The 27,014-nt window shown below is 40.7% G+C and overlaps 1 protein-coding gene across 4 annotated transcripts; it reads left to right on the plus strand.

The window, feature by feature from the left end:
* On the plus strand, positions 1-27,014 carry LOC105939520 (Scm polycomb group protein homolog 1). Of its 4 annotated transcripts, XM_036135280.1 has the most exons (17): positions 1-91; positions 672-781; positions 2,381-2,449; positions 2,633-2,710; positions 3,221-3,294; positions 3,379-3,613; positions 4,154-4,242; positions 5,087-5,333; positions 14,500-14,759; positions 15,524-15,709; positions 16,934-17,060; positions 18,265-18,465; positions 18,691-18,861; positions 21,161-21,283; positions 22,813-22,932; positions 25,070-25,203; positions 25,353-27,014. In XM_036135280.1, the coding sequence occupies exons 3-17, from the start codon at positions 2,425-2,427 to the stop codon at positions 25,470-25,472; spliced, it is 2,190 nt and encodes a 729-aa protein (XP_035991173.1). In that variant the 5' UTR covers positions 1-91; positions 672-781; positions 2,381-2,424; the 3' UTR covers positions 25,473-27,014. The 4 variants fall into 4 exon arrangements, with proteins under 4 accessions (XP_035991173.1, XP_035991171.1, XP_035991170.1 ...); XM_036135278.1 differs by lacking the exon at positions 672-781 and having other exon boundaries at positions 24-91; positions 5,090-5,333; XM_036135277.1 differs by lacking the exon at positions 672-781 and having other exon boundaries at positions 25-91.

Consider the following 27,014-nt stretch of genomic DNA (forward strand, 5'->3'; position numbering starts at 1 on the left):
AAACACCCCCTCCTCATCTTGTTGAAACAAAAAAAATGGCGGACGGGCGCTAAATCTACGTTTGAAAAACATTCCCACGTTACAGCACAAGGTAAACGTCCTCGGACCAACCGACGGGCGTCTCGCCGTTTCAGGTTCCGCTAAGCCTCGTGTCGGGACGACCGTTGGATAAACCCAGCGGTCCTGCCGGGCTCGCGCTAATATCTGCGGTGGGGTCAGGAAGCTAGCAGGCTAGGTTAGCCCCCCGTCCAGGGCGCAGTGGGCATGTCTGTGTGCATGTGTTGAGCGTAATCCTGCTGGATGGCGCGCCACCACTAACTGCATGCCCGTTGTGTTTCATTCACTCGTGTTTAGGTTTAAAATGACTACGGTACTGGTAATATAGAGCGTTTCGCGTGTTTATTTTTGATGTTTTTTGCCGTTAGATGAAAATATATTATGCAAATATAGCGCAGGAGTAGACAGAAGGAGGGGGGTTTCCATGTGTTTGGCTTTTGTGTTGGGGACGGGTATGGATACAGTTATGGAAATGTGAGCCGTTTGACAGTAGCACGCAGTCCACAATACAAACCACAGACGGGTTAAAAAAGCAGCCGAAGCCGTGTGTCAGCACCGGGAGGGAGCTTTTGTAAACCGCAGTCTTCCTGTCGCCTCTCCGGCTTGGAAAACAGGGAGCGGGGTCGCTTTAATTCGGACGCCATCCCCCTTGGCGGAGGAAAAAGGCGCCCTTCTGTTGAAAAGGGGGAAGCGAAACGCTGCCCAGCGGCTATGAAGTTCTAAGGTAAGCTTGTTTATGTGACTTGCCCAGAGATCCAATTCAAGCCACGGCGTGCATTCCCTTATCATAACATATTCTACTAGCTAATCGACGACGTTCACGCAGTGTTTTCTGTCTTTTACCCGATGCGTTCAGTGATTCGGCTTTTATTTGTGTGGGTTTGCATGCTTTTATGCTTTTTTTCTCCTACAGTAACGCTGCAGCAGTCTCGCCTCTGTGCCATAGGCCAATAGATTTTGGTTTTTGATACATCAGGACAGTTTTTTTTTTTTTATAAAATGTTTGTGTTACTGAGCTGACAGTAGGATGCTGTATTTATTGGGCCACTTTTCTACATTGGGTGACTCATTTGTATTAATTATTGTTTTTACAGCCAGCAAATATATATTTTGTACATATTTTTTGTTTATTGACCTCTAAATACGCAAGGGCCTCCCATTCTAATATGCAATCCTGCCTCTATTCTTGCATAGTTGGTACAGTAAACAGGTGTCAGGATGGGTTGGCCGATGCCAATTTATGGTTTTCTTTCAAGGTTTGATCTGCTGGTGACATATTTGAACCCCTTTCGTCTTTAATGAAGAGTAACAAAAGAGCCACCTCTGTGACACAGCTCAGATTCTTTTAATACGACTGAAAATGTATGAATTACAGGATCATCCCCATTTGTCCCCAACTAAAAAGTGCATCAAAGTACTCTCCATGCTGGTGGTTCATGCATTAAAATTGTCGGGATTACTTTTAGTTTCAATGCACTTAATAAACAGGCACTTATCTGAATTTTTGGTCCTGTGTGTGTGTTTGATTGGCCAGTGAAGAGAAAAAAAATTGTCAGATTTCATTATTTTGTATGTTTATTGTTGCATCTTTGATAAACTGCAGATGAAGAATTGGGACATTTGCTTTGGTGCGTAGGATAAATAGAAATAGTTTTTTCAGGTTCCCTAATTTTGTAAAAGAGGTGCATGTGACTGAGATGTGCTGAGCTCAGTACAAAAAAATGAGATCTTTTTGAACATTTGATAAAAAGGGGAGACAAAAATGTCCTTATATAGGACATTTTTGACCAATCTGTATAATCTGACCCAATCTGTATAATATGATTGAACTTGACTTTGTAAAGTGCCTTGAGATGACATGTTTCATGATTTGGCGCTATATAAATAAAATTGAATTGAATTGAATTAAATTGAATGATAGGAGCCATTAACCAGATCACTTCAATCAGTTGAAACGAATGAGGGGATGATGTTTATGTCAGTTAATGCTTAATCATCATGTTCTTTTTACTCTGAAATGTATAGAAATCTCAAATGTGAGATTTTGTTTTACCTGTAACATTGTTCCTTGTTAATTCTGAACTCTCTTACAGTTGTATGCTAATCAGTGATGCCCTTTTTAAAAGACAACATCCACTCCTGTTATTTATTTTTGCTTAGTAGTCAGTTGCATTCTGGGCTAGTCACCCAGTTAGTTGTATGTAAATTTTTTCATTGCATATTTTTGATTTTGTTTGTTAAATAGACAGATCTCCTGCATTTTGAAGTACCCTGTTAGATGATTTATTAATTTTTGTTTTATGTCCTTATTTTGTCTTTACAGTGGAGAACACTGTTGTGTTGTTAGCCGGTCTGAATTGTTGGAGCATGAGGAAACCCGTGCCACAAAAAGGTAGGAATCCAGTAACTATAAGCAAGTCAATCGTCTTTCACTTCAATCCATTTTTGACGTGGACTTTTATCGCTCAGTTTAAGTAAAGAATTACGGTGTTAGAACCAATTTAAGCTGATACTTTGAGCTGGTATATGAGAAAAACAAATATGTAGAGCTTGTTTTCTGATCCTTGCTTTGCAGCTATAGAATGGAAAGACGCCCGAATTATCAAGCATGCTCGGAGTGGACGGCCCTCCCGGGTGCCCTCGCAGTATCAAGGTACCAATAACCTGTGCTAGTCCCCGCTTTATGACGGGTGTTTTGTGTTGTTTATGTCATTTAATATTTATAAGTGCAGTTTTGATATTGATAATAGAAACCTTAGGGCTTTTTAACGTTGCATTTTGTTTTGTTCGACACACAATAGGCAGGGTCCAAAATTAACAGTCGCCAGACGCCAAATGCGAGTAAATTTCAGAGGGCTAGCTCCCTCTTGGCGAGTAAACGTTTGCACCAAATAAGTTGTGTTTTTCACTCACACTTGAACAGGTGATGCGGGAACTACAGCCACTACATCATGTACGTTTGCTAACTACTAGCGTTTAAATCAGGCTAATTACGTAGCGGGATTATGTGGGGATATTTAGCAGGGGTCAGTCAGAATGAATATAAAAAAATATGCTCGGCCGGTCGATTCTTACATCTGGAAGAATCGACCGACCGACTCAGGAAGGTTCATTTCGGACACTGACAACAGATTTGCTGTCGTACTTGCATCTTGTTCTGCAGCAGGGCACTTCAGCTGGGAGAAGTACTTGAAAGAGACGGGTGCTACGGCTGCTCCTTCCTCTTGTTTCAAACAGGTGACCGCGTTTTGCAACTTTCAGAGAGATTTCCGACATGTTGTAGTGCGCGCGTGAACTCACTCGCTTGTCTTCGCCGAACAGAGTCTGACGCCTCCACTTAACGAGTTCAAAGTGGGCATGAAGCTGGAGGCCCAGGATCCGAGGAACACCACGTCCACCTGCATCGCCACGGTGGTCGGCCTGACGGGCTCGCGGCTGCGGCTGCGCCTGGACGGGTCGGACAATAAGAACGACTTTTGGCGCCTGGTGGATTCCTCTGAGATCCAGCCCATCGGCAGCTGTGAAAAGAACGGAGGCATGCTACAGCCCCCGCTTGGTGAGAGGAAAAAATAAATAAATACACAGGCTCACTGCTTTGCATCAGCAGGACTTTTTGTAGTAGTTTGTCCTCTAGAGGTCAGTACCTGCATTACATTCCTGTATATCAATACGCAGCTTAAAACGCTAGCTCAGTCATTTCTGTATTGATTCATGGGGGAAAAAAAACACAGTTTTCTTCTGCTATTTTTTGTTCCTGCAGCACAATGATACTTTTGATAAAGGAGTTCCTTTTTCTCCTTCTTTTCACTGTTAACCTGGAAAAGAACTTCAGCAAAACGTCAACAAAAATGTTGAAAAAACAGGAATCTGTTCCACTTTTGTGAAGGCTTGAGGCTTTATTCCATGAGAAATATTTGCATTTCTCAAGGCTGAATAAAGTAAAAAAAAATACTCTTAACGAAACAATCTATTTTTTCCTTATTTAGCTCAACACTCATCGAGTTTCCTGTTCATTTATTTATTCTGCCTCCGTGTTTATCATTTGCTGTTCCAATAACTCAGATTTAATCCTCCTTCAAATTATTTTCTCATTCAGGTTTCCGTCTCAATGCGTCTTCCTGGCCCATGTTTCTGCTGAAAACACTAAATGGTGCTGAAATGGCTCCCTCTCGCATTTTTCACAAGGTACCTGTACAAAGCTCGAAAGCCCAACGTGTCCAGAAAAACTCTCTTGACTGTGTGTGGAAAGTAAACCAAACATGTGTATTATTTAGGTCTGCTCTCATATTTCTGCAAACATTAAAAAAATGATAAGTTGTGCAAAAGAATGGATTGGAGCAGCGAGGTGCTATCAGCTGTCTCCTAAGAAATAATCAAATCATTTACAGGATGATCAGTTGACCGGCGAGCAGCTGGTCGAAAACTCGAGGATAGTTAACTTTGTGTCTATTTTCAGTATCAGCAAGGTGTTTAAATTGAATTTAGAGGACGCAAATAGGTGTAAGAACCTATTTAGGAGGAAATTGGATTTACTTGTTGCACTTGAAGAGGTCTGCACTTCATTATTGAGGCTGCGAGGGAGAGAGTAAGACTTTTAATGTTTGTTATGAAACAACCTAGATTTGTAAATGTTAAGAATCTTTATTAAGAATCTTTATCTAAATTTTCAAGGAAAGAGTGGCTGCAGTTTTAATAATCAGAGCTGTTAAACAGTTCACCAGTTCAGATATCAGTAAACCTCTGTTTAATACCACCTGCTCTCTCTCTCTCTCTCTCTCTCACACATCACTGTTGTGTTGCTTCTGCCCCTAATATAAATAACTACTAAATGCTCAGAGTACAAGGGTTACAAAAATGTTTTGAATTATTTCTTTCTTACATGCCAAAGTGGTTATTTAAAAGAATTTGCAAGAGCTGCCGTCGTTACATAGAACATAAATCCTGATCTCTAGTACAGGCGTATAGCAGATATGTTCTTGGCACTGCGTAATCTAAGCCTGACGCCCCTTTGTGTCTCCATCTTCCCCAGCAGGAGCCGCCCGCTCCGGAGCAAAACTCTTTTCAGGTGGGAATGAAGCTGGAGGCGGTGGATCGGAAAAATCCCCACTTCATCTGCCCAGCGACAGTGGGTGCGCTGCGTGGAGTCGAGGTGCTGGTCACCTTCGACGGATGGCGCGGAGCCTTCGATTACTACTGCCGCTACGACTCGCGGGACATATTCCCGGTCGGCTGGTGCACCCTCACCGGAGACAACCTCCAGCCGCCTGGCGCCAAAGGTTTGCCCGCTTATTTCTGCTGGTACCGATAACTTGGTGCCGTTTCAGCACCGACTCCTTACTGAGCCGAAGGGAAGAGCCACTTTTCTCTGAAACTGAAAAACAACCGACAACGTGACAGCAGTTTAGGACAGATAAAGTTAAAACGCAGAGAGCTCAGCAGATGAGTACAACATAGTTATTATTCATTTTTCTGCTGTTTCGCCATTACTCATCATTTACCAGTTTAACAAGGCCAGTGTGCTGCATGAAGCTATGGTTACAGGTGTCTCCATGAAAATCATTATGTAATGAGCTTTTAAACACAGTCACTCTTTTTATATCGTCAGTTACAAGTAGAGATATTAAATACAGTGTTAAATTCTGTTTATATCTATCAGAGAGCAGCCAGACAGGAATGCTTGGGAGCTCTGCAAGTGTTAATAATGAACATGCAGGCTAATCTGTTTTTGGGGATACTGAGATAAATAGTGGAAGACACTAGGAAGACGTTCATCTTGGCGCACTGCATTCCTCCGCAAATAATCAAAATACAAGAGACGAAAGGTTCTGTTAGGATTGCTACGTTTATATTTGCATAAAGGCAAGGCACAGAGCCAGCTTCCTGTTTCTACTTTTACTTAAAAAACAGAATGACAAAGTCCCGATGAGGAGGAATTTGATTCAGTGGAACCTCCAGATAAACATTTAGGATTAACAGTGTTGCATTAACATATTGTTTGTTTTAGCCCCCATCCCTCCCCCCCAAAAAATAAAAAAAATAAGAACAGCTCTGCATCGTTGCAAAAGTTGTACAGTATACTCAGTAATAAAATTTGAGCCAACAGTAACAGAGTGGAATGGGAATCTAAATCAAAACAACTACTATTCAGTTGAATACCTAATATGAGGAAATACTTAAGCAAAGGAAAGGATTCCATGTGTTGACAACATTTATTATATCAGGGGTGTCAAACTCATTTTTATATTGGACCACTTTAGCATCATTAAGTCATTAAAAAGGCCGGTTGCACTTGCATAGATGACACTTTTGATTTCATAATTTCATAATTTCATTCCAGTTTACATAAAAATGTAAAACAAAATCACAGTAACATAAAAGTAGCACCCTTAGGCCCTTTTGAACAGTTTATCTGCAAAAAAAAAAAAAAAAAAAAGTTGATATTGGGGTGAGTTACACTTTAAACTCATCATTCTGCATCAGTTTTTTTCGCTTCGGACATTTCTGGGTTGTTTTAATGTGTTGTGGGAAAACTGTTATCTAGTGGCAGGATGCTGTTACTACACAGTTTAAAAAAATAAACATTTGCTACAGGAGGCATGATTTTAGCCACTTTATGCACTTTAAAAGGACATATGCCTCTACTTTATGACATGAGATGCCTTTTTTGGCTCTTGAGGACCGGATAAATTGCCTTGATGGGCCGGATTCGACCCACGGGCCTTGAGTTTGACACGTGTATTATATAATATTGTTAATAAACTGATATTAACAGTTTTGGCTAGGGGAAAAAGAAGTCATGACTGAATAAACTAAATGCTGCTTTACTAATACTCCCCGTTCCTTGTTAATGGATCACTTATAATATTTAAATATTAAACTTCTTGTTTTGTCTCTTGTGCCTGATTTGCTTTTGGGGGGTTATTTTAAAACTTAAAAAAAAAAAAAAGCGAAATACTAAGTAATGACTTGCACCAATCAGCCTGAGATTGGAATCAAGCATTTTCCTTTGATTGGCTTTGATTGGTAATTGGTGAGAATTTTTATCTTCCTCTGCACTAAATTGATGCTGGAAAAACTCCTCGACATCAACCAAAAATAAGACGTTGGTTTTGGCCAGAAAGCGTCTGATCAATGCATCTGTGGATATTTTTAACAATTCTGCTTTTTTTTATCAGTGTTAATGGGGCTCCAATCCTGTCTAACCCATTCTAACACCGCGTCGTTTTACAGCAACTTTTTTTTTTCTTCTTTAAGCCTGTGCGCTGGTCTAAAAATGTGTAATTGTTAACAGAAACCATGATTACGCAGCAGTGAGGTCCTGACTCCTCTTTGACCTGCTCTGTGGTAACAAGCTTGCTTGTCCAAACTCAAAACCAGGAGTATGTTTACCTGAAAATATACTTTTACACCTTTTTGTCCTCATTCGGCCTCTCCACATTGGTGAGTCTGGCTTTAAAATTTTATGGCAATGAACACATTTTTTCGTTTCGTTTAAGCAGGAAAAGTCTGTAACTTTTCAGAAGTGGCAGCCATTTTTTTTTGTTTTACTTATTTTTTAGCTCAGGGCATGAGATTTGAGACAGAAGTAAAGCCGTTTTATCATGCAGGAAACTTGAAAGGAAGCGGGGACACCAGGGCTGTCTGCCACAAGGTCATCTGTAGAGTCCCCCGCATGTGGAGGAGGGAGAGAAGGGGGGGGGGGGGGGGATGTTGAGGCAAGACTCTTCTTTGTAGACTGCTAGTGTTTTATGGAGGTCTGGCAGCCACCCAGCTGGCAGAATGGACCGTGACGTGGTTGAAACGAGCCGAGGTGCCCCTCCACAGGCCTCTCCTTTTGGCGCTCTGGCAGCCAGAATCTGATTCGACACCTAGAAAAGAGTTTCCCTCAGAAGAGTGGTGAGGAGCGGTGAGAAAAAGGCAGGCAAATGCCTCGAAAGATGGATTGTTTACATTGTTAGTAGATGGTGGGAGGAGAGCAGAAGAAAAGGGTGGAAAAACGGAGGAGGGGAAGGAGGAGCAATGCAGAGGAGGCGAGGGAAAAGAGGAGCGGGCATCAGGAGAGGGTGAATCTGAGGACATCTGAGCAAGACAGCCGCATACGTTTGGGGTTTTGTGTGTGCTGCGGGGTGAGTTTATTTCTTAAAATTACAACAGCAGTCATGGTGAGAAATGGAAATCTAGTTCATAGAAGTAACGTTGCTGTAATACGATGCTGGCAGTAGTGTCACTGTGAACTCAGTGAACTCAAAGCACTGAAAGGAGGGGGGTTAGACAAGAGCTTGCTTGTTAACGCATTCATTCGCGCTGTATTTACAACTTATATAATTGATTGTAACCTTTAAATATGCTACCAGGAATTTGTCTAAGCAGCTTGGGATCAATCAGGTGATTATTTTTTATTTTTTTTTTCTTCCAGCCTAGCTGTTGGTCCCTCCTGAAAAGCAGCAGCAGTCTGCAGACGGGCCTTTGCATCGATTGGTGCGGCTGTGTCAAAGTGTTTATTAAATACAGCCCCACGGGCCAAGGCCTGCGCTAACGAACGCGGCCGCATGGCTCAGGAATCTGCGGTGAATACCGGTGCATTTTGGGTTTGTGCAGCGTGTGTGTTTAGGCCCGAAGGGGCATTCGACGGGAGAAAGCTTCACTACACCTCGTTTCCTTCCCTTTATCTCTGCGCTTGTTTTCGTACGCGGCGCACACATTCCTGACGTTTTGCCAGGCCTGGTGGCAAAGTGCACAGTTTGCTCGGCTTGTTTGAAGCGCTTCACGTAGGCTCGCTTTAGTGTTTTACCGTGTGCTCGTTCTCGCCGAGGTTGATTGGAGTTTTGCCACCGTCGACGTAAGGGTGCCTTCTTGGAGCGGCGTTTCGGAGATGCTGTTCAATGCTCCCGCCTCGCATCAGACTGAGGCTTTTGTCTGGAACTCTTAAATTTTAACCCCCACCTTGTTAGGTTAATCGTTTGTCTAATCCTGGTTTAGATTTCAGGTTTCCGTTATTCCCAACACGCCAGTATTGTCCTCTTGCATGACTGTATAGAGAGTTTACTGGGGCGTGAGTTAAATGCGTGACTGGCGACGACAAACGGACAGTTTTTAAGTGTCGCTGCAGTCACTAGTGAGCAGCGGATGAAGCCAGGACAGAAAGAAATCATGTTCCCGCATCTGTTTCAAACAACCTCTAAAGCTGCAATAATTATTAGACTTTAATGAGTACCAGTGCCTGGCTGTATGCCGTTAATAATTTGCTGATGCCTCTCGGTTAATGTGACAGAACATGTTTTAGGAGGGCATTAAGGTGTTCTAGTAAAGCTATTATGACACTAAAACTAAGTTGTGTCAGCAGATGGAGCTAGATACAACTTAAGATCAGTGTTGTAGTCAAGTCACTATGCCTCAAGTCCGAGTCAAGTCCAAGTAATAAAAAAAAAAACCCGAGTCGAGTCCGAGTCAAGTCCACTACTCATCCGAGTCAAGTCCGAGTCGAGTCACTACTGATCCAAGTTCGTTGTAGGAACATGCCGTGACGTGTGATGTATGACATGAAGCAGTAACATTCCATTGCACTAAATGGAAGTCTGAAAAACCATGGTTTTTAAACATTGTTGTTATGGAATGTGCAACAGCGACTCGAGGTACGCTGATAGGCCGCATATGAAGGATGTTAAAGCCGCAAGCGGCGTCGATCGGCCCTTGCAGCCAAGCGCGCTCCGGCCTATTGGCCACCGGCGTGGTACCGGCCGGCCGGCGGGGTTCGCGCACCGCCGGCCGGCCGCCACCGCAGATGCTGTCACGCATTTTCCTCGCCCGTCCACCGGGCGATTCCCACAAACGCGTTCGGCAGCACCCCCCCATGACTCACAAAAAATCTGGTGCAGACCGGCCGATGCAGCGAGGAGATACAGCCGTTGGATAATGATAATGCATTTGGCCACCGGACCGGACTAAATTGTTCGGCGGGCCGGACAATTTATACCGATTCCTGGACGGTGACTAGCCTCGTGAGACCATCCTGATCTCGCGAGCTTTCAAGGTTTCACTCGCAGATCAGTCTGGCTACTCTCCGTTAAAGAAAATTTGGAGCCGTTCACCAAACGAGCGTCCAATCAGCGATGGCTTTGAGGCGGGTTGAGGTGTGACGCAACGAGAAGCGCGACAGTTCAGTCTAAAGAACATGGCGGCTTCAGCCGATGAAACTAGCGTTAGCGTGGCTATCGAGCAAGTTTTATCGGAATTACAGAATATTTCTTTGCTGAGCTAACGACCCTTTACCTGCAGCAGCAAGAGTAGCTTGGCTTGTGGTTGTGTTTTCGTCGTCGCTCGTAACAGAGCGACGACGAATCTGATTGGTTCATTTGGCCCGTCTATCACCAACATAGGCCAATCAGCTAACCAGTATTTTCGCCCCTTCCCAAAATTACTTCAACGGAAGGTTTCCAGATGGATATGCGGAGCAAATCTATCTGGCGGAGTCAGGTAAGACGGTGACTACAAACAGAAAAAAACGGCCGATGACGCCATGAACGCCGAGCAGGAGAAAAACATCGACTTACCTTTCTATCAACTCGGCCCGCTTTCCAGTCTTTCTAAGCCCTCGACACTCAAGCCATCGTTTGAGCTGAACGTTGGTATGTTGTTCCACAGTTCTACCAGTAAAATGGGCGCCTGGACATCCTCTTGTGAAAGTTTAACAGCTAAAAAGTCGGTCATATCGTTGTATCTGTTGCATGTGTAACGGCTGGTTGCTACGTGCGCTCTCACACTGTTTGACCTACTTTAGCGGCAAGGGGCGTTGCTCATGAGATGGTGACGTCACGTGCACGGTACGACATTTACATATTAAAATCATACACCAAATAATATTCTAATGACATATTAAAATGATAGCCTAATAATATAAAAAAAGTTGAGTCTTTTTCTCAATTTCCGAGTCAGAATGATGTGAATGTAGGAGTCCAAGTTCGAGTCATCAGTGCTCAAGTCCAAGTCAAGTCACAAGTCTCTAAATTTAGCTAATGACTCGGACTTTAGTTCGAGTCTCGGACTCGAGTACTACAACACTGCTTAAGATAAAACCAGAGATAGAAAATAAAACAGCAATTCCCCCCCCCCCCCCATAGTTAGAAAGACTATTCACCATATGTTTGGAAAAGCAGAAAGACGTGAGCCCTGCTTTATTAAGTATTTTTTATGTATTGTAAACCAAGTCGACGCCGGCATTTACCAACATTAGCGTGTGCTGTGTGTGTTTTTTTAACGTTTGGCCCCATTAATGTTTGTTTTCACCCTCGTTTCCAGATAGATCACTTTGTGGCAACTCTCATAGATTGTGTGCGCAAGGTGGCCATGCCAAACATTTATTAGTCAGATTCAGGCATACTTTAATGATCCCAGGGGGAAATTACTTTTGTTACATGCTCCAGAATACACACATTGTTTTTTATATATATATATATATATATATATATATATATATATATATATATATATATATATATATATATATATATATATATATATATATATATATATATATAAGGTATTACCATCTAGTCCTCACTAGATGTTCAGCAGTTCATGATTTCAGGTCATTTTGTGGTTGATATTTCACTTTTCTCCATTACTTCAAATATAAGGGAAGCTGAGAGGCCTGCACAATATACTGAATTGCAGTTTTCAATATGTGTGATGTTGCAAAGAGCTGCTCAGATGCAATATTTTATATGCTATAATATTATTTTATGTAATGCACTCCAACTGTGCTTACCAATATTATATCTGGACAGTTGGATGGACTTTTACTGTTCTTTACACCCACTATTAAAATGGCTCTTTTCTGGCTGAGATGCTAAAGCTCATACAGCACGATGGAGTCATTATGATCAAGATGGAAAAGAGAGAGAATAGTCAGGAAAATGCAGGTTATCGCATTTGACTCCATTATTGCAATTTCCAAAAGCAATTTAGCCATCTGATTTTTTTTTTCCCCCCCCCTTAGGCTCTAGAGCTCTAGAATCAGCTGTAATAAAAGGTATTTTACAGCTGAACAAAGTTGGCAGGTACTGAATTTATGATTTGTCTGGATGTACTTAAGTTATGTTACTGTATGAATCTGGACTGTACGAAGGATTAATTACCGACTGCTTAAATTGAACATTAAGTCAAGTAATGCTCTTTAATGAATCCGCCCACAGGGGACACTGTTGAGCTCCACTGCTAAGGGTGTTGCAGTACCATGGACCGTAAGGCACACTGTGAATTAACGTCTCTGTCCACGTATAAGGCACACCGCATTATAAGGTGCATTAAATAAGTGTGTAATATCACTTCGCCCCTTCACGTACACAGCTCTCTAACCGTCTGTCAGGAGGACAGAGTAATTGGACGACACTGCCCTGTTTCTAATTTAAGGCCAAAATAACCGGAACTTTTATGTTGAATTAACTTACTAGGTTTATTGTTGCTAGCGCGTATCTGTCCAGCACATTGTGCCCTGGATTTGCCTACATTTCTTGTGGCAAATTCCCACAATTCCCACACTTTCTGCCAGTGGGACGAAGTGGCAGAACGGATCGTAAAATTTGTGATTAGCTAGCTGAGCACCCAGTGCCGTTTCTTTTCCAGCAGGCGGCCACCTCTCAGTGGAAACAGAGAGGGACGTGATGCGGGGCGTCCTTGCGACCGCCTGCTTGGAGCTGCTCAGGTTATCGAGCTCAGTGTTGCATATAAAACAGTTTTATGTAAAGACTTTGTCACCGAGAAGTCGTAAAAATTTAGCTGTGCTCGTACCTGTACGCACGGACCTCCATGGAGTGACCTACACCCGAGTGACACGTGTACCGTAATGCTCCGAATATCCATTTAGCAGAGCACCTTCGTTACTAACCAAAGTCATACTTACACATTTTAACAGATTCTTGTGTGCATTGTACCACATAAAATCGGTCAGTAAGCACAACTTTAATCATATATATGTATATATATATATATATATATATAAAAGGCACACCATTGATCCTTTAGAAAATGTAAGGATTTTAAGTGTGCCTTATACTCCAAAAAATACGGTATCAAACCGAACCATGCTGCCGTGTAGTGGCCCAGTCTGGAAGCTCAAACAAAGATCAGAATACTTTAAGTATGACAGTTAAATCGCTAGTGTTTGGTGTATGTGACACTCAAATAACAAGATGTTAGACATTACATGCAGTGTCTTTCTGGTTCGATGTGTCATTGACCCTCTGTTTTTAACTCTTGTCACTTTTAGATCTGGGAGAAATATCTCTTTTACCCTATGCCGTTCATTTGTCTGCTGGTATCGGTCGGCATATGCACCATTCCATAAACCACGCATGATTTGATAAATGAAGCCCAAATGATACTAAACTCCTAGGCTTCTGGTCAAAATAGGGAAATATTATGATTTTGTTACAAAGTTCTTTATTACAGGCAGCAGATTTTATTGAGATGAAATATAAAACTTGTTGTATTATGTTTACGACCTAGATATGCTCGTTTAGGCGACTTCCCAGATCTAGTAAGCAACTGATTTGTTCATGCGTCTGATTCCGCATGAAAAGAAAAATAACTCTTGATGTATTTCCCCTTGATGCCTTGTGTCTAGAACTCTGCAGGTTGAGGTGTACTTTATGCGAGGTCATTTCTGGTGCAGCCTTAAGAGAGGGAAACTGTCTGAGTCTGTTTCATCTTTGTGTTGCACTGCTGAACAAGTTCAGGTTGTTTGAGAGGCGCAGATTTCGCTCTGCAATGAAAAATCTCGAGTGCTGATGCCATGGAGTATGGACATGTGAAATGTTCTGGAAAGTATGCAGACAGGTCGCTCTGTATTTTCTTTTTGGGTTGCAGATTCGCTGTTGTAGAAATACTTTCTTTTCATTCTGTGAAAAGAGTTGGATAAAAATTGTTTCTGGTTTTTTTTTTTCTCTCTACTGCACGGTCCAAAATATCATCACCAAGTGAGCGGAAAGCTACGCACAGGTCAGAAAGAAAACGTGCGAGAAGCTATAACTCTCGACTACACACGCGTTTAAGGTTACACAGAGAAATTCCTCAGGGACTGGCTGCACAATCTCAACTCGCAACCAACATGTCGTCCTCCCGGAACGTCTTTAAACATTTCAGGGAGAAAGTGGATGTCTGTGAATAAATCAAACGAGCGTATGTGACTCGTCTGAAAACTCGCACCCAGAATTTTCTTTGCGCTTTTCTGAATAAAGCAGCCGCCAAGATGCCAAACGCGTCCTACTTTGTGCGCCGGGAGCTTCGCCTGTCAGCCGGGGTTAAATCGAATAGTTTTTGGGTTTTAAGTGAAGGCGTGTTTATCATTTTTGCAGGAGTCAAACAGATTGATACTCGGATACAGACGATGTTTACACATCCTGGTGATGGAAGCTTTATTCTAACCATACACTGTGTGTTCGTCAGTGTCTGCCTATTCAGCTGTGCTGCCAAAGAGCCTCGGGACGCTGACGGAGGGCTGTGGGGAAACCCCGGCGATGAATCCCACCCCGGCAGTGGGCAGACCTCCGGGTCAGAGGGGTCGCAAGCCCGGCCGCAGGAAAACAAAGATGACCGGATCCTGGGGCCAAAAACCTTCTGCGTTGGTATCACAGGGCATCCAGCCAGGGAAGGATTTGGAGCCCATCAAGATCCCTAAGAAACGAGGACCCAAGCCTGGCAGCAAGGTAGGCATGAGTTGTCCAGTACGTGCTTCTGCGTCTGTCGTAGAGTGGTGATCCATGTTGCTGCCACTGGGGGCCGCTCTCGGGACTGCATGGGGCAGTCTCGTTGAGGGTCGACTGCATAGAGTGCAGAACGAAAAAGTGGCCTGAAAGAGGCTTTGGTTATTTGTGAAATCATTATTTTGTTGATGAAAAGACAAAAACATGGTTATTTTTATGCTTTTGTGAAATACCTCAGATCAGAAATGTAATTCTTCATGCTAGCTTTAAAACAATCAGTGTTATGGGTATAATTTATTGCTCTCTCTTTTCTCTGAAGCTCAAGTGCTTTTAGCCCTTGATTGGTTCACCAGGCTCTCTGGTATTTTGCACTGTCGGTTTATTTTGAATAATTGTTAAAAATTTGAACATCTTGATTCCTGACTGGAGTCCTAAAAATAAGACTGCTCTGTCTCCAGTTTTTAACTAAAATTATGGGAACCATTAGTAAGACTGCCCTATGAAGTAGAAGCTCCTGGTAGTAATAGTAATATGTAATATCTTAGATTTCATTATAAGGTACCAAGAACTCTCTGAATGTTGGACAGGCAAAAGGAAAAAAAAAAAGAAGCATTTTCATGATTGATGTGTGTAAACTTATTGTGTTTCAGTAGCAGATATTGTGTTTGTCTTCTTTGCGAAGCAAATCTGAAGTTTGTTTTTATTTTTTTTAATTGAGGGCCAGCAGTAATGAAGTTGTTGCCCTGACCGTTCCACTGTATTTGCAGCTGGGGTGGGGAAAGAGAGACGGCTGGTTCGAGGACGCCCTGACCGGCCCGGGACGGCCAGTGTCTGGACCTGGGAGAACCAGAGGCAGACTTCCTCCCAGTTGGACCCAGCAGATCGCTCTGCAGCAGGCTCAGGCAGAACCAATCAAGATCCCAAAGAAAAGAGGGCCTAAGCCTGGCAGCAAGGTATTCATCCTGAAATGCCAACGTGGTCTTAATTATATTTCTAAGCTCTAACATTATAGATGATTGTTTTGTGGTAAACCGCTATTAAATTATAAGATTTCCAAAATATCCGATAAAATGTACCTGTTACTTAAATCAGAGATGGTTGGATGGATAGATAGATAGATAGATAGATAGATAGATAGATAGATAGATACTTTATTGTCCCCTCCGGGGACAATTTGTCTTGGACATTGTACGCTAAGCAAAGCTTCTTCACCAATTAAATACATTACAAACAGTAAAAATCACATGGATAGAATAAACAAATAAACACATATTGCTCGATAAAAGCTGATCCATAAAAGAGCTTTGACCCATTCAGACATACAATAAGACCAAAGCATCAGAAGCATGACAAAATACTATATACCTGCTTTATTTTACAATCTGATGGAGGAAGGGACAAATTAGTTTTTAAATCCCTTAAGTCTGCAAGCAGAGATTGTAAACCGTTTGCCAGACGGTAACAGCTCGTGAGTTGAGGATGTGAGCGGGATCAGACGGTAACCTCTGAGCACGTCTGAGGACAGACTGTTCATAGATGGACTGCAATGAGGAGTTATCAGTCGTATGGTACAAACTGCAATGAAGGTGATAGGTAGGACTACGTTTAGCTTTTAGTTGGACAGAGAGGTTGTCGTACCATGCTGACGTTCCAATACGGCCTGATAGAATAAAAACAGGACAGGAACATAACGTATTGACATGAACTTCCCACTAGCTGTGCCTTCTGTGGTAATCCTTCTCCTGGAAGGTTAATATTGCCATCTCTTTATTAAACTTAGCAACTGCTGAACTTAAATTGTTACATTTTGTTATTTATGTCTTGTTTGAAACTCATTAATAAAAAATGTATCACACACAGATTAAATTAAATTTTGTTAAGTCGGCACAGACGTTAAAAAGATAGCAGTAGTTTGTTGTCCAGCCGGACACAGCCCTGTGAAAATATTTGTACCTTTTTGAACTCTTTCACATTTTTCAATGATAAAACTACAAACTTGAATGTGTTTTATTCGGATTTTATATGATATACCAACATAAAAAAGGGCATATTTTTGAAGTGGGGAAAAAAAAAGAGGAGTTTTCAGATTTAAAATTTGTAATAGTGGGGTTTGTGTTAATTGTATCATTAAATAAGCCACAGGTAATTTATCACTTAATTTTTGTATGTTTATACAGAGAAAACCTCGAGTGCTACCTAATCCAGTCCCGACGTCTCCTACCAGCAGCACTCCAGAGCCGGACACCAGCACTGTACCTCAAGATAACGCTACCATCCCCAACTCAGCACTTCAGGCTCCCACAGGTAAACAAACACACTCTTGGATCCAGATATAAGGTTTATTATCTTTTTTTTTTTTTTTTCTTTTTATTAATGTTGAGTGAATTTCAGATCAGTACATCTTTCTGCTGTGTGTCAGACACAGTATCACTAACTCTACTGTCTTAGCACAACCCAAAAGAACCAGCTGGGAGGTTTTTGTCACAAGATAATGACGTAATGCTCTAATATAATACCTGCATGTCCACTGATCAGGATTGTGTATTCGTACTGAAAATGTCCTGTACAGCCCTTTAGCAGATATGCCCCTCGGTACACGCGTGTGTCAAACAAACACAGAGTTGGTTTATACCTGAACACATGCAGAATGTTTATGTGCTGCACTAATTTTGCAAGGCAAGATTCAAAAAGTCACCCCAAAGCAACACAGACGACTTCCTGCTATCTCTAAACTCTGCTTTTTGGAAACATTAGTGTCTGCTGCAGCTAAAGTGGAGAAAGAAAGGTGGACCGTACTCAGGTTTTATGTTAGCATACGCAGTTTTCAAAAGCTATAAGGTGCCTAGTCCGCTTTGCACTTTACTGAGTTACTCACCTGAAACAACATCAAGCTAAATGTAAACCTCGCTGCTACTTTATTGACCAATGTGAGATTAATAAAGCTTATCTTATCTTAAAAATGAGCTACAGACTAAATCCATGTGCCTGCCCCACTCAACCAAACCAAATCTCTCCACAGCATATGAGATGCAGCAACACACTGGTGCTGTGACCAGAGGGGGGTTCCCCAACAGCTGCACAATTATGGTGCATTCGAGTTCATCTGGTACACAGATCGTCTAAATATCAGAACAATTCCAAAGCTTTTTTTTAATTCTCAAATGTCTGCACAATTTTATATAAAATAAAAAAAGCACTAAACAGCAACGTCCAACATTTTCAAGTTGTTTCATTGTTGCGTAATCTTCTATCCAGTCTGTGGCTGTACCCACGTATATGCCCACTTTATGACCAAAAAAATATATAAAAAATCAAACCAAAACTCCAGTTTTATAGGAGCGGCTTCTTTTTTTTTTCCTCAATTGACTGAAGCATATAGAAAATGTTGCGTGTGTCCCGTTACACCCCTGTGTATTACAGAGAAACGGGTTTTGATCTAATGTGTAATAAAACAGTGTAGCCATTTGTAAAAGGTTTATAAATGCCGTTATTTTTTTCTCTCCTAAAGTTTGTGTGTACCTAAATAAGTACGGGAAGGTGGGACCCCACCTGGACCAGCGGCGCATCCAGCAGCTCCCGGACCACTTTGGTCCGGGTCGAGCCTCCTCGGTACTGCAGCAGTGTGTTCAGGCCTGCGTGGACTCTGCCCACAACCAGGCTACAGTCTTCTCCTGCCTCAAGTCGGGACAAGGAGGCGAAGTCATTTCAGGTGCTGACTGAACCTTCTTGTTGTCTGTCTTTGCTTTTAAGCTCACCCATCTGTCTGAACCATTGTTGTTTTTCAGTCAAAGCAGATTGCATTGCTTAGGAGGAAGAACTGTTTAAACAGGGGAATGTTTGGACTATAAATGTTACATTGAGATGTTAAAAATAGAGTTTAAACCGAAATGAATGATTTGCAACAACTTTCTATCATGCCGTTTGTATTTTTCAGCCTTCTTCGACCAGCAGCAGCACACTCTGACCCTCCCCACTGTCAGTAGTGTCACGTACGTCCTCCGTTTCCTGGAAAAACTCTGTCACAACCTCCACTGCGATGCTCTGTTCGGCAGCCAGCCCGTGGCCAGAGGAAGCGTCCACTATGACAGCGTCTCCTACGCTGCAGGTCAGAACCATTGTTCTCTCACTTGTTGATGTTTTAGGCTTTAATTTAGTGTCTAGACCAGGGCTGAGCACCCTGTTTCAATTCAAACAGCCACTTTTACCCCTGCTGCTACAAAATAAAGTTTGTCTAGAGCCGCAAAAAATATATCTTTTATAGACTTGTATTAAATTAAATTATTTATTTTGAAGAATAAGGAAAATAAACTTACACTTGCCTCTGTTTTCATATTTTAGAACTGAATAATCTCTTACTATGTAAAAAAAAAATTTGTTTGTTGAGTGAACACCTTCCATAAATATAGAAAAAAAACAAATGTAAGTTGCCAACTTTAAACACATAGCTTGAGGCTAAAACGAAGTACTTCTACTTCTGTCATAGACAATCTAGGTAGATATTGCCTAAAAACATACAGAACTGCTAAAACCACCCTTTCTTATTCATTTAAAAACATTTCTTGCTTGGTTTTAATAGAACCACAGGTTGCAGACCCCCAGTCTAGACTTTAATATTAAAAAAAATCTCAAAGGTGTAACGAGATGCCACATTTTTCAGACAGAGCTTGAAGGCCTTAAGTTAGTTAAATTTGGACGAACAGAACAACAGTTTTTAAGACATAAAACTCAACGGAATTGGACACAATCATCCTTTCTGTATAGTCTATAATTGTGATTCTCAAAGTACGAACTGTGATCTGGATCCGAAGTGAATGGAAAACCAAGTCGGACCTAGTTCTCACTTTATTTCTAGGGCATGCTTAGGTGAGGCTCAGTCACACTGCAAAAACTGAATTGAAAATAAGTAAAGATTTCTTTAAATTTGTGTATTTGTCCTTAATTTGAGCTGATAAATAAGACGATATGCCAATGGAAAGAGTATTTTGACCCCTAAAATAAGATAATTAGATAAACTGCACTTCAAATAAGATGATAAAGATGAGTTGCTCCTATTATAAGTGCAAAAATCTTATTCCATTGGCAGATAATTTAAACTTGCTGCTCAAATCAAGGACAAATACGCTAATTTCAAGAAAGCTTTACTTATTTTTAGTCATGTTTTTGCAGTGCAGCCTTGGGAAGAGACCTGACGTCAGTGCAGACTGCTGCTGTAACACTAGTCATTAAGAAGTTCAATCTTTAAAGCAAAGCTCTTGGTTTTTGAAGGACAACAATTCTTCCGTAGTTTTTGTCCACATGATTAATGGAGTGTGCCCTAACAGAGCACATCATTAGCTGAATTTATTAACTGGTCATATCAAAACAGAAGAGGAGGTGGACAGGTATTAACCTGCTGCTTATGCAATTTCCTCCTACTTCAAAGATCCTCAGAAGAGTGGGATGTGCTTACTGCCAAATCAAACGGTCCCTTTAGACATAGCTGATAGATTGATTGTAGCTTTCTGAACCACGGTTAACCCTGTGTTGGGACAGAAAAGTCTGACCAGAAAATCCAGGGTGAGGAAATAATGTTTAATAAACAGTCATGTTACTGTTGCAGAGACCATAGCCAGACTGATGGTTGTCAGAAATTCATATTAACAAATAAAGGGCAGGGGGTATCTAAACAAAAAGATTGTTTCTTCACTTTTATATGAATTACGCATCTTTTCTTATTATTTCAAAACAAAGAGAGTTTTATTAGGATTCTGAAAATGTGAAAATGATTCCAACAGGGTGATTATATAATTTAATAGTGCAAATAAAGGCTTAACAATTCAGAGCTTTTGATGGAACAATGTCTTTTACTTTTTGGTTCATTTCATTTTTGGGCTTCTTTGTATTTGAAGAAAGGCACTTCATTAGTCAAGGCACAAAAAGTGATAAAGTTGATCAACTTTAAGTAAAACCGTTTTATAAAATCAGAGTCCTCGTTACTCTCTAATTAGCAGGCCGTAGGATCAAAAACTCCTGGATGCAGAAAGTGCAAATTGAATGAGGGATTTTGCTCATCACTAGTTTTTCCTCTGAATTCAGACTTATATGGTAAATGTAAATGTACTGAACTTATATTTCATTAAAAAAAAACTGTAGTGCAGGATGCCTCTTATTAGATCATTGCGTTTCTTTAATCTTTTTTCTCTGGCCTTGCCTGGTTTCTTATTGACATGGCTCCCTCCCAGCTCTGCTCACTAACTGGGGGAAACGCTGACCCAAACAGCCTGTTTTCCTTACACTTTACAGGAATAATAAAAAAAAAAAAGCCATCTGGTCAGCTCATTTGTATCTTTATCACAGCTTGTTTTGTGGATAGCCTCTGCCTCTGAACCAGCTATTGATCTGTGCTCCATGTGTGCCGATTTCAGACAGGAGAGGTTTTGCAGACGCCCTGACCACTTGCCCAGGCAAAGGCACAAAGCGCTTCCCTCAGGACTTCAGTGGTCCTCTATCTCCGAAACTACCTAAACTCTCCAGACACTCCACTGACGGTATGCAAGACCTGTTTTTATAGTGATTTAGTCCAGCAGGGGACCTTCTCTTTGTTGATTTTGTGTTGCAGCACATGTAATACACTGTTATTACCTATATTGATCATATCAAAAGGTTACCGTACTTGTGAAGGGAATTATAGTTTAAATGCTAAAATCATGCATTGCTAGACTGCATGGTTACTATTTTTTTTTAAAGGCTTTTGTAAACATTTTTAAAATTAGGTTAAGCTGAAGTCAGTTCTGTCTGTTTTGTTGACATTCTTTCATAAATATGATTTATATAGATCATAAATTTGTTGATTATTGTATATTTTTTAAATGTCCCAAATGACATAAAGCAATGAAAGTTGTATGGCCTGGTGGAAAATAGTCATTTTAGTATTTCACTTTTTACTCTAGATTTCTTGAATTCACAATGGAGTTGACTTTCTCAGAAACCTGAATAGGTTTATGCATATTCAGTAGCTCTAAGATCTCAGTGCACCACGTTCTACGTAAAGAGTTTAATTTAACAAAAGACTACTTTGACTGGTCCAGTAAAGCTTTAAATAATCATATATATAAAAAGGAGGTAGTTAAATCTCAGCTCATAGCTTGGGAGAGGGTGATATTAAATTTTGGAGCAGGAGGTTAATCATTTAATCATCTTTCAATTTCCTCCGACTTTAATTAAGCTAATGGAATATTTGAAGAGATTTCTATAAACGGGTAATAACCCCTTAAAAGGCTCTTGCTCTATTACTTAAGGCCACAAAACACACTTAAACCCCTGAATGTTGGAGCAATATCCCTGTGAAAAACTGTCTCAAATGACTGATTGACTTTTTTTTCCCCTGTTGCTTTCAGGACTGTTTCTCCTTCTTCTTGTAATTCATTTCAGTTCAATTAAATCTTATTTATATAGCGCCAATTCATGAAACATGTCATCTCAAGGCACTTTACAAAGTCAAATTCAATCAGTTTATACAGATTGGGTCAGATTATACAGACTGGTCATAAAGTTTAATCTCTAAGGAAACCCAGTTGATTGCATCAAGTCTTGACAAGCAGCATTCACTCCTGAAAGAGCGTAGAGCCACAGGGACAGTCATCTGCGTTGTCCATGGCTTTGCAGCAATCCCTCATACTGAGCAAGCATGAAGCAACAGTGGAAAGAAAAACTCCCCATTAATGGGAAGGAAAACCTCCAGCAGGAGAAAAAAAAGGGAGAATGAGGAAAAATGAAGAAATTAAGAAAAAAAAGAGTACAAAAAGTTAAAAGCTGAAATGACGACAAGCAATGCAAAACTGGAGAACAGTAATGAGTTCTACTGTTCTCCAGTTTTAGAGTGAGAAAAATAGGCCCTGATGTCCTCCAGCAGCCTAAGCCTATAGCAGCATAACTATAGAGGTAGCTCAGGGTAACATGAGCCACTCTAACTATAAGCTTTGTCAAAAAGGAAAGTTTTAAGCTTAGTCCTAAAAGTATACTTGGCATCTGCCTCACAGTAATTTTTAATCTTTTTTTTTTTTTTTTTTTTCTACAGGTGAGAACAGTGTTTCTGCATCGGAGCACTTAAAAAAAATCCCATTGTCCCCGAACTCTCCGGGACTGACAACTGGCCACAGGTCTTCCTCCAAACTGCTGCATCATAACAGCTCAGCAGGTAGAAAAATCATCATCAGCTTTTGCTGGACTTGCTTTCTGTTCAGTGTCTTATGTAATTCTTGTACATTAATGATCAGAAATCAAGCTAATGTGCAGCATTGGTTTCTGTGTATGGACGGTGTATGGACGATGTGGGTACATCTCGACCAATCTTAATTGGATATTTTAAAATTGTGTAATTCTATAGATTCATTACAAATAGTGATGTAGTTCCCGTGTTTATTTCTATTTATCTTTAAAAATATAGTTCACAGCTAATGAAAAAGCCAAATTTAGTATCCCAGAGTATTAAATTAAGTTTTTAAAAATCATAAAGGTTGTGTTGTGCCTTACATAATCTTGGGGAAGACTGCTGACCTGAGTTGTCCAGCAGAAAGCCGTTAACACCCTACGCACGCGGCATAAGTCATAAAAGATCATAGCAACAGAAGCAAAGTGTCGTATCCAAGCTCACTATTGGAAAGTTGAGTGGAAGGAAGAAAACCGTTGCACAAATTGTTGCATTCCTTGTGTTAAGCCTCTCCTGAACCAGAAACCACTTTGAATCGTCTTACCTGGGCCAGGGTGAAGAACGACTGGCTTCCTTCATTTCTCACCCAAGCTGCAGGCAGTTCACCTACAGCATGCCATCACCCATGATGCAGTACTTTATGTAAAAGGAGCCTTTAGCAAGCGTTGAGTGAATGTATGATAAAATGCATTGATACACTTTTCAGTAGGCAGATATATGTAGTAAAAATCATTTTTTTGTGTATTGGTCTTATTTAATGTTCAAATTTTCTGAGTTTGTTGTTTTTGGTTTGATTTTGCTGTAAGCTATAGTCATCAGAATTAACATAAACAAATACTGTTATATTCAATAAATTAGGATATTATTGAAAAGGGAATCTATTTCGGTAAATGGTAAATAGCTTGTACTTGTACAGCACTTTATCAAGTCCAACAAACCCAAAGCGCTTTAAACTACAGTCAGTCATTCACCCATTCACACCCTGACGGTGGTGAGCTATGTTAGCAGCCACAGCTGCCCTGGGGCAGACTGACAGAGGTGGGGTTGCCATTCATCGTGGCCCTTTGACCACTGCCAACAGGCACAACGACTGAGACGGTCAGAGCGGGGGGAATTGAACCGGCAACCCAACAGTTACAGGACCAATTCCCTAACTCTTGCGCCAATGTCACACTCAGTCCACTAAGTTAAACACATCATTTAGAATAAACACAGTAAGACTGATGTTTTAAAGCCTTTATTTGTGTTGTGATGATTTTCTGCTTACACCTTCAGAATGAACATCAGAGCAATAACAAAAATATGCAGAAATGTGGGCTTAATGAAAAGTATACTTAATGCCGTTAAAAATTAGCCTCATCTGCATATTATATTCTGAATATTCTGATTTATTAAATATGTCTATATCCCTTTGTGTGTTTATTACACATCTATATAACACAAGTTTGCCTTCTTGAAATTAGGTAAATTAAAGAAGCAGTCTAAAGGTTAAATTATAATTATTTTTCTTTCTCATACAGTCCCATGCAGTCACCCAATGTGTAAAATGAGTTTTCCTCTACTTACCTCAGTTGCCTCTATAGGCTCCATTACTCAGTTCATGAGAGAGTGATTCGGGTCGTATTTTCTGGGGTGCAAGTGGGCGTGACGCACTGCGTGCTGTCGTTCAGCTGACTACTTTGAGCGTCCGCCTCCATCGGCGCATTAGCAAGAGAGCATTGGCTAACGTCAATATTTATAACTTTCTTACCTTAGAAGATATTACTCCACTAAACAAAAGACCTAAGGAGTTGCAGTGGCTTTTCCTCTTTTCCCATGCACATGGACAACACTGGTGTCATTTCAGCTTTTCGCCAGAGGGGGGCAAACTTCTGCTGAAACTCTGGAACTTGCGCTTTGCTCCTTTTAAATAAATGTATTTGTCAATGATCACATTTATTGAAATGCACCTGTATTAGATGGGGAATGTGGATTTAGCTCCCTGTCTTTATCTCCCTGTTCTCATTTTACTATATATGAGGCCTGGGATCATTGCAACTTGAACAACACAAGTAGATATTAGAACCAACAGCTGAGCTTCCTCATTAACTTTATTTTGTGCTTTTTTTCTTTCTTCTTCTTCTAGGTTCAGGCAGTTTCCGGGAGAGCCCCAGGCCCAGTGGTCAGGATCCAAATCTTTGGACTGTCGAGGAAGTTATGCAATATATTCGTGATATTGACCCAGTTCTGGCTCCGCATGCTGACCTTTTCAGAAAACATGTAGGTATCCATTATACCACTGCTTTTCTTTTTCAGACATTTTTTTTATCGTAATTGCCATGAATTCTTTTTGTAGAAATAAATATTTCTGCAAAATGCATTTCTGTGGTACTTAAATTGGTTCATCTGGTTTTCTCCCTGTCTTGCAGGAGATTGACGGTAAAGCCCTTCTGTTGCTGCGAAGCGACGTAATGATGAAATACATGGGTCTAAAGCTTGGGCCCGCTCTCAAACTCACCTTCCACATCGACAAGCTTAAACGAGCTTAAAGAAGCTATAGAGCAGCTGCAGCCTTCAAAAGGGCTCTCCCCTTACCCCATCTCCTGTTTCTAGTGTCGGTATACCATGCACTTCACAAAGGACATATACTGACCACTTACATGTAGCAATTTTCATCTGACCATCATATATCTGGTCTTCGTGTCCTCCTTTTTCCTCATCGGATGAGGAATGTTTATTTTGTGTCGCACAATCCAGCTAAAAGGCAGCACGGGATATGTACAGTCGTTGGGTGAAAAATCCATTTCTGTCAATATAGTCCAGGAAAATCTAAGTCCAACCCTTGATTTAGTTGTTTGTAGAGCCACAGTTGGTATTATGTGGTTTTCTTTATATGCTATTTTTAGTTTTTAACCTAACATTGTGCCATGCACGATTGCCAAACACCTACACTTTAGCCACATCTGTTCAAAGCCTCAGATGTTGTGCTGCAAATTTCTTTTTTTTTAAAGAGCAGAAGCATTTGTGTGGCAATCCTTCCAGATAAGCTGTGTGTATTTAATGTTTTTGTCTTGACTTAAACAATCAGCGTGCTAACTAAGGTGAACATGATTTTCACTTTAAAAGGCTGAGATTCAGATTGTTTGGACATATCCTTATAACCCGTACGAGCTTCATGGGCAACCACAACAGTTCCTCTTTAGCAGGGGACACCAACATGGTGCCCATGGGCACCAAGTAGCCCCCGAGGACCACATGTGGTGCCAACGAACCTGTTCTTAAAAAAACAAAAACCTTGCTCTAAAGTCATCGCTAATATCTTTTCCACCTTGGATTTGTTGTAATCCACACTGATGATGAATAGATATTAAAGTGCATTTGATTCTAAGTTTTCCCTCTTGAATGCTATGGAAGCTGGAAGGGTGTACTTGATTTTTTTTGTTTTTCCAGTGTCTGTATTGACAGTCAAGGAAACTCACATTTACGTCTCAATTCTTTTATCATTTCAGTCTCACTTGAAAACTGCTGTGGCTATTTTTTTAAAGTTAAAGGGCTTTTCAGCCTGTTTTCATAATGTTACACGTAATCTGTACATTTTCATATTTTGTACTTCTATAATGTATTTTTCAATATTAAGTGTTGGGTTAAGTGAAAAATCAAGAAACCCCTAAAACGAGTAGAAAACACTACATGCATCCCAATAATTGGGAATTTTTCTATTGGTCTCAGTTTGAGGCACAACTTTTGCATCTACAAGATGAATCTTGTTTTGAGGGGGGTGTTATCATTTTATGAAAGAACGATTAACTTTTATTCCAGAATTGCAGTTTTATTCTCTTTTCTACATGTTGTTTATGATGCTGTGTTATTTGTACTTTTTTTAAAAATTTTATACTTCATTCGTGCTCCTACGGAAAGAGCCCCATCTTACTCGGCATGTTAATAAATTCATATTTCAGCTGTTTGTTTTCTGTTTGCGCTGCAATGTCTACACGGTATGTACGGTAGTTGTTTTGTTTATACTCTTGTGTTAAGTTTGTTGTCTCAAAAAAATGTTCAGTTATTTAAATTAAAATATATGCTCACGATGA

The sequence above is a fragment of the Fundulus heteroclitus genome, chromosome 3, assembly GCF_011125445.2.
Source record: "Fundulus heteroclitus isolate FHET01 chromosome 3, MU-UCD_Fhet_4.1, whole genome shotgun sequence".
Classification (NCBI taxonomy): Eukaryota; Metazoa; Chordata; class Actinopteri; order Cyprinodontiformes; family Fundulidae; genus Fundulus; species Fundulus heteroclitus.

Excerpts from the sequence above, each read along its gene's own strand:
- LOC105939520 (XM_036135280.1), top strand. The coding sequence starts at position 2,425 with ATGAGGAAACCCGTGCCACAAAAAG. Across the intron at positions 15,710-16,933 it reads GGCCTAAGCCTGGCAGCAAG|AGAAAACCTCGAGTGCTACC; the intron begins GTATTCATCCTG and ends ATGTTTATACAG. Across the intron at positions 22,933-25,069 it reads GCATCATAACAGCTCAGCAG|GTTCAGGCAGTTTCCGGGAG; the intron begins GTAGAAAAATCA and ends TTCTTCTTCTAG.